The 15,071-nt window shown below is 41.9% G+C and overlaps 2 protein-coding genes across 2 annotated transcripts; both read right to left on the bottom strand.

Annotated features, from left to right (window-relative positions):
- Nucleotides 1-8,742: 8,742 nt before the first annotated feature.
- LOC118816249 (trace amine-associated receptor 13c-like) lies at nucleotides 8,743-9,723 on the bottom strand. The gene has a single exon (XM_036582771.1). The coding sequence runs from the start codon at nucleotides 9,721-9,723 to the stop codon at nucleotides 8,743-8,745; it is 981 nt and encodes a 326-aa protein (XP_036438664.1).
- Nucleotides 9,724-13,342: 3,619 nt separating this feature from the next.
- LOC118816248 (trace amine-associated receptor 13c-like) lies at nucleotides 13,343-14,323 on the bottom strand. The gene has a single exon (XM_036582770.1). The coding sequence runs from the start codon at nucleotides 14,321-14,323 to the stop codon at nucleotides 13,343-13,345; it is 981 nt and encodes a 326-aa protein (XP_036438663.1).
- Between the last annotated feature and the right edge of the window lie 748 nt (nucleotides 14,324-15,071).

Genomic DNA, 15,071 nt, shown 5'->3' with positions numbered 1-15,071 from the left:
ATTAAATCAGATTAATATATAATTTGTTACATCTGATTATAACAGGCCTATAAACCTTATAGCCAAATGTATATGGACACCCCTTCTAATTGAGTTCAGCTGTTACAGCCACATCCATTGCAAACGCATGTAAAAAATGAAGCACGTAGTCATGCAATCTCCATAGACAAACACTGGCATGGCGCATAGCCAAGTGATTTAAATGTGGCTTTGTCATAGAATGCCGGCTTTGCCACCAGTCAGTTCATGAAATTTCTGCCCTGCTAGATCTGTCAACTGTGTAGCTGAGCAATGGTCAACTTGAGAACTGATGATTCCCAGAAATGTATTGCCTTAATTTCCATTAATTCACTGTAAGAGCTTGTTCATCTTCAATCTTTCAGGGAGATTCTTTCCATTAGCCCAGTGTTGCCTCAGTTTTTTTTTACATAGGTGCAGCAACATGAGCCAGTAAAACCAAAAGAAATATATCCAAAACAAAGGCTGAAAAAAAAATGAATAATTAAAATGATTATGACTTTTGGGGGAGTGTGTTATAAACTATGAACCATTTACACAGGTCACGAATGACTTTTATTGCTCAAGGTCCCTAGATTGAGTATGAACAATAACAAGGAAATTGTGATGCAGTCTCCAAATGATATGAAGTATAAACCAGATCCCACTGTTAAAACTAGACCTTGGGCGTAGCATTGCCATGAGAGTGAGAGAGAGAGAGTGAGAGAGAGAGAGAGAGAGAGAGAGAGAACGTTGGGGAGAGAGTGTTGGGAGGCAAACCCTTAATCAGTCTCCAGCAACAGTACAGACTTCTGAATGGGACATTCAACTACTGATGGCTTGCTGAGATGCTCACCCATCTTGCTTAGCTTCTGATCACCAAGTTGTATTTTAACTCTCCTTACTAGTCCATTTTTGTCAATAGTGGTTTCCAAGACTACCACCACCACCCATTTCTAGGCAAGTTGTCATCTTTCACCAATTTGCAAATTTCTTTTTGGCACATGCCAATGCTGCCTAGTAGCAATTTTTACAAGATATTCTTTCGCCAGTGATTCCAAACCTGCTCTGCCAGGTATGAAACCTTTTTTGTGCGTACATATCTTCTTTCATAAACTTGCCTGGTGTAGGCAGAGCTGTAATACGCTTCATGGTAAACAAGTAATTAGGTGTGAGGGACTCGCCAATTTGGATTGATGAGGTTGTCGATACTTAGAGGCTGATTATTTACAGTTGCAGGCCTCATAAAGGAATGCCTGTAAGGAATAGTCATCCAGTCTACTGAAAGAGAGCAAAAGTGTAGAGTTCAGGACTGCTCTAATTGTCCCGATTTGTTGCTCCCATACTCCACCAACATGAGTTGTACGAGTGCAGTGCATTCATACAGAAGTCACACTGTTTATGTGCGAGAAAGGCAGCCAGTTTTTCTGTGTCAGCTTAATTCATTGCTTCCTTTAGTTCAGTTTTGGCACCCACAAAGTTGCTTTCTTGGTCAGACTTGATCTTCTGCCGCACTGTTCCTTGTATGGCAATAAAACAACACAGACCATTGATGAAGGCATCTGTTGACATGTTATTGATCATTTCAAGGTGGACAGCACTACAGCAAAAACAGGTCCATGTTTTGTGAGAAGGGGACCAAAGCAGTCCATGCCACAGTTAGTAAATGGTGGTAATGAATCCAACAATCAGCTATTTTTTGCTCCTCAGTAGGCCTTTCTACAGGTAAGGGGGCAGTCATGGGCTGGAAGTTAAGGAACCAGCCTTGTGACTGGAAGGTCACTGGTTTGATCACCAGAGCCGACAGGAGATGACATAAGTGCATTTGAGCGTGGCACCTAACCCCTACCTGCTCCCCGGGCGCCGTGGATGGGGCTGCTCGCTGCTCCGGGCAGGTGTGCTCACTGCCCTCTAGTGTGTGTGTGTGTGTGTTCACTCTCTGTTCTTTTTAAAAGGCGCTCAAGCTGAGCACCTGAGCTGAGAGGGAAAGATAGCTCGTTGCTCCACCTCGCTGTTCTCCTCTCCCTGCCGTCCTTGCTGGGGTTCGTCCTCACTTGGAGCTCGGGCCCTGCCTTCCTGCCGGCTCTTGCGGCCTTCATCGGGGCCCGTGGGACAGGTGCATGACATATACCCAGCCTGAGCCAATAACCCCCCCCACCAACACCACCTGGGAGACAGATCCAGCACAGGGCAGGAGAACGAAGCCGCAGCCTGAGTATGGGCTTCATCAGCGACCGGTCAGCTGTGCTGGCAGCAGACACAGGCGGGGCCTCAGCGATGTCTTCACCAGCAGGCAGGGCCTCAGCGACGTCTTCGCCAGCATAGGAGGGGAAAGAATGCGAGCTCCGAGTCCTCTCGGAGCAGGGATGGGAGGGGAGAGAAGGAGCGCTACGAACCTCCTCATGGGATGGGCAAGGAGAGAAGGTGAGCTTCAAACACTTTCGGAGCAGGGAGGGGAGGGGGAAAGAAGGCTCCAGTCCTCCTCAGAGCTGGGACTGGGGGCTTAAGGGGGGAGTGAGAGGGGGGCTCCTGCCCCTGTGCACACTGAGGGTTGCCGCTCCGCCAGCAGGCTCCTGACCATCTGACGGTTCGCCACCTGCTGCTCCTCAAGCTGTTCGCTTTTCAGCATCACGAGAAGCAGCCTGCAGCTCCCGCCAGCCAGCCAGGTGCAGGTGTATGAGGGTCTTGATAGCCTCCTCTTCTTCATGGTCTCCTCATCCTCTAGCCACCTTCCCTGAATTGGAAACTACTGCTGGAGCTGACTCTCCTGTTCCTGCTTCCTGGGCTGCTTTAGTGCTGGTCTCTTTGCTAGCTCCACCCAGGGCTCCAGTGCTGGCTCCATGCAAGGCTCCTGTTCCAGACTGGTCCTGATTTACTGCTGGCTTCTCGAGCTGAAGTAGCTCCCTATGCAGCTCCTGTGCTGGCTGTCTGTGTTGATCTGGTCCCAGCTTCCCAAGCTGCTCCCCATCATTTCCTGTGCTGGCTTCCCAAGCTGCTTCTTGTTCTGTTCTTGTCCCAGCACCCAGAGCTGCTCTAGTGGCAGCTTTTAGGACTGCTTCTCCTCCACTGGCTCTGTTATAAAGTCCTATTCCACTTTCTAAATGCGACATTCTTGAAATAGTATAATTTTGGACAGAACCTTTCAGAAACTGCAGCTCTGTAATGGTACTAAACGCACTCCAGCAGCGATGTTACCAGCCCCCAAATGACGGCGCCATTGACATCTCCAGCCATAAACATGAGTTGCCTTCAAATTGGGCGAGCAGAGGCGAACGTTTGTGGCAAACTTGTTCTCTATGAACAGTGAAATTTGAGCGATTTTGTGCAAACATTCCATTTCAGCTGTAACCCTTTGTCCAGCTCCCCTGTATGTTTGTGGAGAACTACCTCCTGAAACTGTTTGCAAGTGATGGCAAACGTTCGCGGAGAACTCAAGGCAAACAGAAAGCTGCTTGCACTGGTTTGCAAACGTTCTCCTGTAATTCTCCTCTGAAATGATGCAATGTTTAAAACTGTGAACGTTATTTAGAAAGTGAACAGGGCCGTTGTGAATAATAGTTACTTGCCTCTCCGATCCAAACCCACCAAAGATTCAAGAGAACATGCATTTCTGAATAGAAAGTGCTACAGCTCAGCTCATTACATGAAGTAGGACGACTTTTAACATTAACCTCGCTAGCACAACTATAACATCTACCCAGATGAATCTTCTTCATCCAGTGAGCCGACATGTTTCCTCTTCAGATGCTCCAGCATGGAGGACGTGCTCCCATGCCAACTAAGGTCGGCTTTAACGTGAAATGCTCCCTCACTTTTTGTTCTTGAGGCTGCCATCGTGCTTTTGTTAACTCTCCAGTAAGCGGTAATGTCAGAACATTCCTAGTGATGGCGAGAAACACACGTGATGTCACCAACTAATCAACTATTAAATTAGTTGCCAACTAATTTGGTCATCGATTTTAGTCAACTAAGTCGATTAATTGTTGCACCCCTCGTGTGTTTGAGTTGTTGTAAATTCTCTGTTAACCTGAGTTCGAAGCCTGTTTTCATTTATTTTGTTCCTGTTTTTCGACCCCCACTTTGACCTCTGGTTTGTTGATATGGATCTGCCTTTGATATTGCCTGCTTGTGTTTTGACCCCTGCCTGTATGGACTTTGAGTGTTGGACTGTCCCGCATAAGGCTGCTTTGCACTGCAACTGACTTGCAAGACTCCTACGTTACACAGACAACAAGAAGTAATGAATCTAGGGTCTCTATCTCAGAGCAGGTTCCACTTAGACTTTCGAACTAAGTTTAAGCTCCACAAAACGCAACAGATATGGTTAACTTGTTTTACAGCGTTTAATGCCTTTCTCTGTTATTCCAGGTTTAGATTCTCGGGCTGTGATTAATCCTGCACATGAAAGCATGGTGTTTACGACAAACAGCTAACTGCATGAAACATGAAGAGAAAGAGAAAATGAAATGATTTAACCTAAATATGTAGAAAGTGAAGCATTTGAAACAGTAAAAAAGCAACACTGTCACCATGGACACTGATACTATATCAAACTAAGCTAACTGTAACTTGTGAGAACCCCAGACAACCATCCAGTCATTATAATAATTAGCCACAATTAGACACAATATACCAGTAGCTAATAAGAGATGTATATAATTCAGACAGTTTGTAGCAGTCATAAGCTGTTAGCTATTTGCTATTGGTTGTTATCAGTTGGCCTCTAATTTTATGTTATATCAGCTAGTAAGATGGAGGGGCCCAAAGGCCATAGTACTGCAAAAGATTTGGTATTGAATAACATAGACTTTTGTGATATTATATGGTATTGACGTTATTGGTTGAAAGTACTGGATTTGAATTCCCTGAACGGGGCATATTAAACATACTTTTTCCTGCCATGCCAGTGATGATGTGATTAATGAACGTCAGTGCATCCCCAAAGTAACAATGTCGTTTTAAAAGACTAGACTACAAAAATATACAGTGTCCAACCATAGTTTGGGAGCTCAGAAGACAGTAGGCTGTGTGTTGTTAATGATATGATACTGTCAGAGGAGGCAAATTTCTAGTCATTCATTAAAACTGGTAAATACAACCAAGATGTCTACAAACCTGAAGTACGGTGCCAGCTGTCTCACATACTTTATTCATCAAAGGACATTCATCAGTGAGGAATCTGTGTTAAATATCACAATAAGCTCCACAAGAGTAGGCCAGCAAGATGTCTGTACTGACATTGCAGTAGGGTGTGCTCTGCTAAGCCCAGGGACTCTGTGAAGGCACTGTGGATTCTGAATGCTTTCTTTGGCTCAGCGGCAGGGGATACAGTGAGGGACACGACTGCTCCATGAAGCACCTGCAAGTCCTGCCTGACTTCGAAGGAGTAAGTCTTCTGGTGTCCCTTTGATGTTGTGCTGCCGTATGGAGGAGGATAGCCCTCTCTGAACCATCATCTAGTACTGCGTATGCTTCTAGGGACCGATCTCCATTCTTGAGCATGACCTTACCTTTTAATAGAACTCTGGGGTTGTAAGTTGGATGGCCAAAATACAGTACCTCCTTTGGAGCGTTCACCAGGCAGGAGTTCACCTCGGTAACTTTCTCTGTGGCTCTCTCGTTCGCCTCACGCAACACAAGCAGATGCTTCCGGTTGCAGGTGGGACAGAGGGCTTTCAAGGTGCACTTGGCTGCCTGATGACCACGCCCACAACGCCAACATTGGTTATTGTCTCTAATCCACTTCTCTTTCTGTTCCCTGTTTAACTGCTTGAAGTTGGCACAGCTATTCAAGAAGTGATTGTTGTTATCACAGTAGGAACAGTAGGCCTTTCCCTTCTCTCTCTTGCCCTCACTGGGTTTGTGTTGTGTATCTGGTGGAGGAGGGTTCACCGGAGTTGCCTTCTCTGTGCCCAGAAGAACAGAGGCCACTTTACCAGCTTGTTTAGAATCTCTACGGCTCGCCTTTCTTCTGGCTGATGGCTCAAGCCTAGTGAGACTAGAGAACCTAGTGCTATCCTCTTGAATATGGAGCTCATACTCTAACCAGTTGGCAAGATCAAGGAGCGTAGGGATTGGAACTCTCAGTGGGTGGATGGACCTCCTAAAGCTGGACCTGAGTTCATGGGGTAGCTTCCCCAGTAACCTGGCTACATGAGACCCACACTCTAACTCGACACTGCCCTTTCTTCCCAGCTGTTCTAGCATACTTACAAGGGAGCGCACTCGTAATGCAAACATGCGGAAGGCTTTTACATCCCCGCTCATAATGTCTGGGCCATCCATGAGCTCTGCAATGTGCAGGGCGAGCTGGTGGGGCTGTCCATACATTTTAGTGAGAGCAGCCATAGTGTCTGTGTAGGGGTACCTGGAGCTAGTGTAGGAATCTGCCACAAGCAAAGCCTCCTCAAACTGTAGCTGGTCTGTGAGGATCTGGAATTTGAACCGTTCTGTGGCATCCTTTGGAAGAATATTCTCCAGGGCAATCTTCAACCTTGCAAACTCCCTTGGGTCTGGAGAAGTCAAGCTGGGGATTGTTGGAGTGGGCCCTCGAGATATTCTCTCCTGAGGCTCTGGCATAGGCGTCTGATGTGGCGAGTGGTAGCGATCTGGGGAGTGGTGGCCTCTTGGTACTCTATGATGATGGTCATATTGCTCACATACTGGGGTGGAGGACTCTAAATGGTGAGCTGGAGGACTATAGTAGGTGGAGTACCTGCTAGGGGGTGGATCACAAAACGTTGACTCACGAGGCATGTTTGGTACTGTCCCAGAAGACAATGCGACGTCTCTGAGCTGGTGCACCATTCCTATTTCATAGCCTTTAGTTAAGGACTGAGGGTATCTCTGCTCTGGGATTAATGGAAACTTTGTCCGTGGGGCAGGGACTGGGCGATTTAGCCTCAGTTCCTGACTGCGTTCATCTTGTTGGACATGGGAACGTGGCAATGGCACTGGCAAAACTGCTGATTCTGACAGGTCTCTGTGCTCTGACATAATCTTCTGCAGCTTCCTATGCAGTATAGCATTTTCCTGTTTCATCTCTTGGAGTGCCACCATAACATCAGGGAGCTGGTTAGCCTGACGCCTTAAATCCTCATTTTCTGTCCTCATGCTGTCCGACATGGCCTCCCACGTGTCCTTCAGGAGCCACTCCTGCTGACTGGAAACTTGGCTGAGTGGAGAAGTTGATCGTGATTGGCCTGCTGCGCCATGTGGTTCATCTTCCAAGGCATCTTGGTTGGGACTAGATGATGGTGACCTCTGTCTCTGGAACCTTGTCCTCGTGTCATAGTCTGCAAGGTATGCAGGACGGCTTGTCCGTCTGCGAGGTCGAGTAACGGGCTGTTCTGAGTCAGAGCTTGACATCATAACTGTAGCAGTTCCCCAATCCAGCTCGAAGTACCATTGAAAACTACTTAAAGGTTTAAACTGCTGGCTAGTTCAGGGACGTTTGGAATCACTATAGGGCTTTGGGTCAGGATGCTTCTCTAATGCTTTACAGAGAGCCACCACCACTTGAATCCAACTGATTCCCTTTAATGTGTCAACGTAGGTGTGTGTGTGTGGTCATTTAAATGTGCGCACACAACACATTGAAAAGAGGGGGTAAATCCCACGGCCAAACCGGGGACCATCCAACGGCCTTTTCCTCCACTACAATCGAACAACACAGACCAACCTACAAACCCAGAAATGCTCTGTGCTGCATTCCGATTGGCCGAAGGCACACAGGTAGGCAGGCTGAACATGAACAAGTCATTCAAAGGCAAAATTAAAGTCCCCCAACGGCCCTTTTTAACATTATATATATATATATATATATATATATATATATATATATATATATATATATATACACACACATATATATATATGAAGAAAAAAAGAAATATATATACACCGACTCTGAATATACACATATACACAATATACACAAGTCCAATGTACTGTTGTACAGTAATAAGTTATGAAAGAAAACTATGAAATGTACTGTTGTAGACATCTCTGTATGTGCAGTTAGTCTGAGGTAGATAATAAATGAGATTCAGGTACATGGGATAGAATATTGATATAGAAATCCTCCAGATTATACAAAATGTGGATAGAAGATGTGCAAGATGTCATTCCATATGTGTAAGTATAGATTTGCTAGATTGAAGGTGCAGTAAGATCAGAGTGAGTCTGATGAGGTGTGGATGAGGTGTAGATTATCCATGGAGATCATCATGATGATTCAGAGGTGTAGTGACAGGCCTATGTCTTTACATCACCTGCACAGACTCTAAAAGGAGGTGTGTCTTGATGTTTAGGTTTTAAAATCAACATTATACTGATGAAGATATGATTACATCAGTGGGTGATTTACTCCCACAGTTTTCTTTGAACGCTCTTTCAGTCATTGGGGGAGGGGTCTGAATGACAACCAATGTTACAAAGTGTTCTTCAGTAGTACTTCACTACTCTGTACCATAAAATATTGAACTTCAGTACCCAAGCAGGGGCACATAAAATAGAAAATTCAGTGCCAGTGTTAATGTGCTAAATGAAAGTCTGGAAATCCCCCAGAAAACTGTCATTTTAAAGTCCTAGACAACAAAAATGTCCAGTGTCCAGCCGTCTTTTTGGAGCTCAGAGAACAGTACGCTGTGTCTTATTATAAATATGATACATAAATATGATAAATACAATCAGAGTGCCTACAAACCTAAAGTACAGTGCCAACTGTCTTACATACTTTATTCATCAAAGGACATTCATCAGTGATGAATCTGTGTTAAATATCTGTAGAGTTAAAGTGAGTTTAACACACCTCCTAAACCACGGATAAAACAAAGCATAAATAACTGGATTAATGGTAGAATTAAGATAAACTAACATCAAAACTTTTTGAAATGATCCCATTTCAATTTCTATTACATTACCTAACACAGTATAAATGAAATATGGAAATAAACATCCCAAAAACACAGACACCAAAATGCCAAGTACTTTAGCTGCTTTTCTCTCTGACTTCATAGAGTCTGTTATATTCTTTGATGCCCTAGTATGAATATTAAGCTCTCTGATTGCAGTGGCATGTTTCCTTGCAATAACAAAAACTAGAACATACAATATGACTATAACAGCACATGGCAAAACAAATGTCAGCAGAAGATCAACCAGAGACCAGACCTCATCTAAGACAAAAAAGCAGTCTCCAGGACACATTACTACACTTGTGAAGTGTCCATTGAAGTGCTGAAGTGCTACATTATAAAACATTATTGCAAACCAGTTGCATAAAACCACAATGCACATTATGCTCACAGAGACTGTTTCAGTGTAGAGAAATGGATTAGAGAGAGCAAAATACCGATCAACTGCAACCAGAGCAACATTAAATATGGATGTAGTTGCGAGAAAATAAGAGACCAATATATAACACAAACAGTAAACTGCACCAAAAATCCAACATGATTCAATCATCCATATTAATGCTGCTGGCATCACAAGAGCTCCCACCAGAAAGTCTGACACAGCCAGAGAGAGGATGAGCATATTAGTCGGTGTGTGGAGCTGCTTGAAGTGACAAACAGAGATGATGATCAGCAGATTTCCACACACAGTTAGCAGAACAACAACAGCTGCAGACACATACAACAACACATATACAGTAGATACAGATCTCTCTGGACAGGAAAACCTGAAGCATTGATCCGTTTGGTTAACCTCCATAACAGACATGTATCCTGCATTTGAGTAGAGCTTAAAGAAATAATGCAGATCTTGGCTCTTGCTGAGAAGCATTAAGATAAGAAGGTATGATGATAAGAGTTCATGGTAAAAGGCATTATGGCTTGGGATAGCAGGTCTTCTATTTTTATACTTAAAAAAAATGATCACACCCCCCTAGTTTGAATATTAGTTTGATACATGATGTCATTGGTTGTTGGCTGGGTAGTAAATACACAGTTTTGAACAGGGCTGTGAAACCTGAAAAACATTTTCCTCTCTTATGGTAGAAGATCCATTCATCACAGACAGACAAACAGTTGTCCAGCAACACAGTTTCTAAGTTAAACAGTATATGCGTACTGTGAATGAACACTGCCAACAGTTTACATTTTAGAACAGACCCTTTTTTCCAAGTCTTGCTGATATTTATATAGTTCAGTAAACAACCTGAAATGGTACAAAAGTAAGCAGTAAACTACCAGAGGTTAAAAGAAACTGAATAATAAACTGGAAACTGAAAAATAATGTACATTCTTAGATACAAAAGGGCCTTTCTCAGATAAACAAGTCATTGTTTAACAATATTTCACTGTTCTGCCACATTGGAATCAAATTAAGTTTTGAAAGTTGATGAGAACAATTCCTACAGGTGTTTCAAAGCCTCTGTGTCTATAGAAGCAGTGCTGAAACAGACTGAGTTACTAACACTCTTGGGCAGTATTTAAACATTATTTCACTGCAGTTTGTAGTTTCATAATTTTGAGAGAAAGGCAGTTAACCCAGCAAAACATACAGGCTATTATAACCTTTAAGAGTGTAGATCAGTTCTTTAAGGAAATTGCAAAGAAAGCCAGGATGTCAGTGTGTACAGTTTCCTAGACCATAAAAATGCACTTGGAAACTAGAGGAAACTGGAGGAGGAACTCTTTGGTCTGGCAGACCCAAAGACCCAGAACTATCAGAAGACTTTGAGGTTCTGAGAGTGAACAGTTTGGCTCACAGGACAACAGCTTAACATCGTAACCTCAAAAGTAAGAAAATCTCCGTTTCAAATGTGAAGAGAACACTTTGAGCTGCAGGTTTGATTGGTCAAGTGGCAGTAAAAAAGACATTGCTAAGATGTCAAGAAGAGAAAAAAAGCCTTTTTAGGGTCCAGCTGCACCACCACTGGACTACTGAAGACTGGAAAAAGGTCTTATAAACAGGTGAATCAAACTCTTCACTGAATCTTCACATTAAATATTGGGTTCATCATGCAGGGCTTTTGTTTGGCATCAAGTAGGTGAAAGGATGATTCCTCACCAACTGTCAAACATAGAAGAGGAAGTGTGATGGACACGGATCTTATGCCGGATCCAGAGTCAGAGGCTACCACAGCATTTTGCAGCAAAATGCTATACAAAAGATGGCTACTCTGATGAATCAAAAATGTACATAAAACTTTGTTAAAGCAACTCCAGGATTTCTTTTTTATATTGTTTATTTGTCCTATACTTTAATTTGAATACATTGAGACATTAAACTACATAAACATCCACAAACCTGGAAAAATTGGAGTTTTCTAAAACTTTTGACTGGTACTGTATATTATCTTAATGTAATAATTTAAATTAATTCTTACACTTAAATAATTAATTATGCCTAATTATTAAAGACGTGTACATGTGTATGGATATGTTTAAATCATATAAGGATGTTTTTTTCTTTCCTCATATCAAGATACTCAATGTACAGTAATGAATTATAGTAAAATATCTACTCTTATGGTTACAAACAGTTGGGTATGGATACATTATATAATCTTTTTATACAACCTTATCAAATTTATATGTGTGCTTCAATGATTGAAACAACATATAATAGATACAAATTAAAACATGCTTTTGTTATGTCAAGCAATAATTGACATCGGTGTTAAGTGGCAAGAATAAACTAGAATAGTTTTTATTTTGTTGTTTGTCATTTTTGATTACATCTACCTTAAGTATTTAAGTATGCCTGTATTTAAGTTACCCTTTATCAATCCCACAATGAAGAAATTCACCTCTGTGCAGTGAAACACCCACATACACACTAGTGAACACACACACTAGGGGGCAGTGAGCACTCTTGCCCAGGGTGGTGGGCAGCCCTATCCGCAGTGCCCGGGGAGCAGTTGGGGGTTAGGTGCCTTGCTCAAGGGTACCTCAGCCATGTCCCGTCAGATCAGGGTATCGAATCGACAACCTTCCAGTCATAAGGCTGGTTCCCTAACCTCCAGCCCACGACTGCCCTCAGTGGGGCTTAAAACTGATATTCTTTACTGTGCACCATAAGTGACTAATATTAAGTAATTTTCTAATGAAAATAGATTTACTAGTTCTGACCATGTTTGTCATAGCCCGAGAGGAAACTGTAAGACTATAGGAGGGGAGAACCCTCTGAGAACCTAGGCTGGAGGTCTGGGCAGCTTCTGCTTGAAGCTAGAAAGCTGGACCTCCTCTTTTAGATCAGCAGAGATTGGTCTGACTGGACTGAACAGGGAGGAGATGGGGTAGAGATGGAAAATTTAGGGAGCATTACATTGGAAGGAGGATGGGCTTTACACATTGTCTTCTTTCTAAACCTCAGTTTTTATAACTTCATTTTGTTTTAAACATTGCTGTACATTGAGAGAAAAAGAGGTGACCGTAGCCCAGAAGTCTCTGGCCTACAGAAGGTAGAAACTTGTGCAGGTGTATGAGAAAATGGAAGAGCTAGAATCAGAACGAAAAGTTGGTCCGATGATAGAACATTCGAATGCCTGAGGATTCATATGGTTTAAATTGAGGAATTTAGCTTAAGCAAGAGATTGAGTTCTTGAGTTGGGCCTTTGTGTCATTCTGAGGTGATATGTTGCTGTTGAGGGTTGTAAGATCAGAGAGGAAAAGATGATGGGTAGATGAATTTTCATTCAATTCAACAGCTCTTGACAACTACATCACAGTTATTGCAGATCCTTAAAAAGTATAATAAAGCTATAAAACTGACATACAATGCCTGAAAATCTTGTTTTGTCCTATTAGAGGTATTAACTTTGAGCATGTCCAAGCATATTTTAATGGATCAGGTGTCTGTTAAAATAAGTCTCTGTTTACTGCACTGCCATAAACAGACATTATCCACAACCACCTTTCAGAAAGTAACACAGTGGTCTAAATGTCCACAGAGCTGCTTTTAGGTGGAAAATATAAATCCGTAATATCTGCAGCGCCTGTGTTTATGCTGTTTCACATAGATGCATTTAATCTAACTCTGGCACAAAATGTGAGCATGTGGCTATACTACTGTTTTCTGGTGCTTGTCAGGAGCAACATGCTGACAGAACCATGTACAAAATACAGTCCTGACACATTTTTCTCTTGCTAGTCGTAACAGGCCGAAAACAAAGCCATCACAGAAATGGACTGCTTTTCCTAGCAGGAAGAGAGTGTTTAAAACCAAGTGAAAGGAGCAGCTACTGTTTGCACGTCAGAGCGATATGAAATCATAGTCTATTTAATCATATGACACAGAGGCAAATTTCTAGTTGTTCATCAAAACTGGCAAATACAATCAAGGTGACTACAAACCTAAAGTACAGTGTCAACTGTCTTACATAATTCATTCATCAAAGAACATTCATCAGTGAAGAATCTGTGTTGAATATTTGAAGAGTTAAAATGAGTTTAACACACCTCCTAAACCACGGATAAAACAAAGCATAAAGAACCGGGTTAATAGCCGAATTAAGATACAGCAGCACCAAGACTTTCTGAAATGCTCCCATTTCAATTTCTATTACATAACCTAATACAGTATAAATGAAATATGGAAATAAACATCCCAAAAATACAGACACCAAAATGGCAAGTACTTTAGCTGCTTTTCTCTCTGACTTCATAGAGTCTGCTGTGTTCTTTGATGTCCTTGTTTGAATGTTAAGGTCTCTGATTGCAGTGGCATGTTTCCTTGCAATAACAAAAACCATGACATAAAATATGATTATAACAGAACAGGGGAAAACAAATCCCAAAAGAAGATCAACCAGAAATGAGACCTCATCCAAGACCAAAAAGCAGTCTCCAGGACACATTACCAGGTTGGTGAAATATCCATTGAAGTACTGAAGTACTAGATAGTACAACAGTAATAGACACCAGTTACATAAAACCACAATGCACATCGTGTTCACAGAGACTGCTTGAGTGTAGAGGAATGGATTAGAGAGAGCAAAATACCGATCAACTGCAATGAGAGCAACACTATAAGCTGATGTTGTTGTGAAAAGATAAGAAAAAAATACATTACACAAACATTGAGCTGCACTAAAAATCCAACATGCTTCGATCATCCATGTTAATGTCATAGGCATCACAAGAGCTCCCACTAGAAAGTCTGACACAGCCAGAGAGAGGATGAGCATGTTAGTTGGTGTGTGGAGCTGCTTGAAGTGACAAACAGAGATGATAACAAGTAGGTTTCCACACACTGTTAGCAGAACAGCAGCAGCTGCAGATACATATGTTAACACATATACAGTAGAAACAGATCTCTCTGGACAGGAAAACCTGAGGCATTGATCAGTTTGGTTAACCTCCATAACAGACATGTGTCCTGCATTTGAGTAGAGCTCAAAGGAAAAAAGCAGATCTTGGCTTTGGCTGAGAAGCATTAAGAAGAAGAGGTAAGATAGTTAGAGTCCAAGTTCATGGTAAAAGGCATTATGGTTTGAGACAGCAGCTCTGCTATTTTATACTTCAAAAAAAAAAAGTCACGCCTCCTAGTTTGAATGACAGTTTAATACATGATGTCATGGGCTGTTGGCTGTGTAGTAAATACACAGTTTTGAACAGTCCTCTAAGACCTGAAAGACATTTTCCACTCTTACAGTAGAAGATCCATTCACCACAGACAAACTACTGTCAAATAACAACTCAAAAGTCAAAAAGTTGACCTTTACAGATCAGTATGCTATAAATTATGCGCACTATATATTATATTAAAGCATGTAATAATTTTAATTAAATTGTATAATTACATGATTCATTATGTCTAAGTATGAAATACTTGTATAGCTGTATTGACATGTTTAGGTCTGTATGTCTGACTTGACTTTCTTGACTTTCTGACAAATGGCAAAATGGCAAAAAAAGTAAAAGACATTTTTTCTTTCTATAAATCAAGACAATCAAAATGTACAGTAACAACTGAATTCAATTCGTAGTCAAAATTCTTTTCTTCTACTAACAAACACAAATTTGTATGGATAAAAATTTATAATCTCTCCTTTTTACAGAATTTGTGCTTCCTTTAATAATTGAGAAATACTTAACGTATAATAGAAGAAATTTACAACA

Source organism: Colossoma macropomum, unplaced genomic scaffold (genome assembly GCF_904425465.1).
Source record: "Colossoma macropomum unplaced genomic scaffold, Colossoma_macropomum, whole genome shotgun sequence".
NCBI lineage: Eukaryota > Metazoa > Chordata > Actinopteri > Characiformes > Serrasalmidae > Colossoma > Colossoma macropomum.
The sequence above is the reverse complement of the archived record's forward strand: the minus strand, read 5'-3'. Positions and strand labels throughout refer to the sequence as shown.

Excerpts from the sequence above, each read along its gene's own strand:
- LOC118816249 (XM_036582771.1), bottom strand. The coding sequence starts at position 9,723 with ATGTCTGTTATGGAGGTTAACCAAACGGATCAATGCTTCAGGTTTTCC.
- LOC118816248 (XM_036582770.1), bottom strand. The coding sequence starts at position 14,323 with ATGTCTGTTATGGAGGTTAACCAAACTGATCAATGCCTCAGGTTTTCC.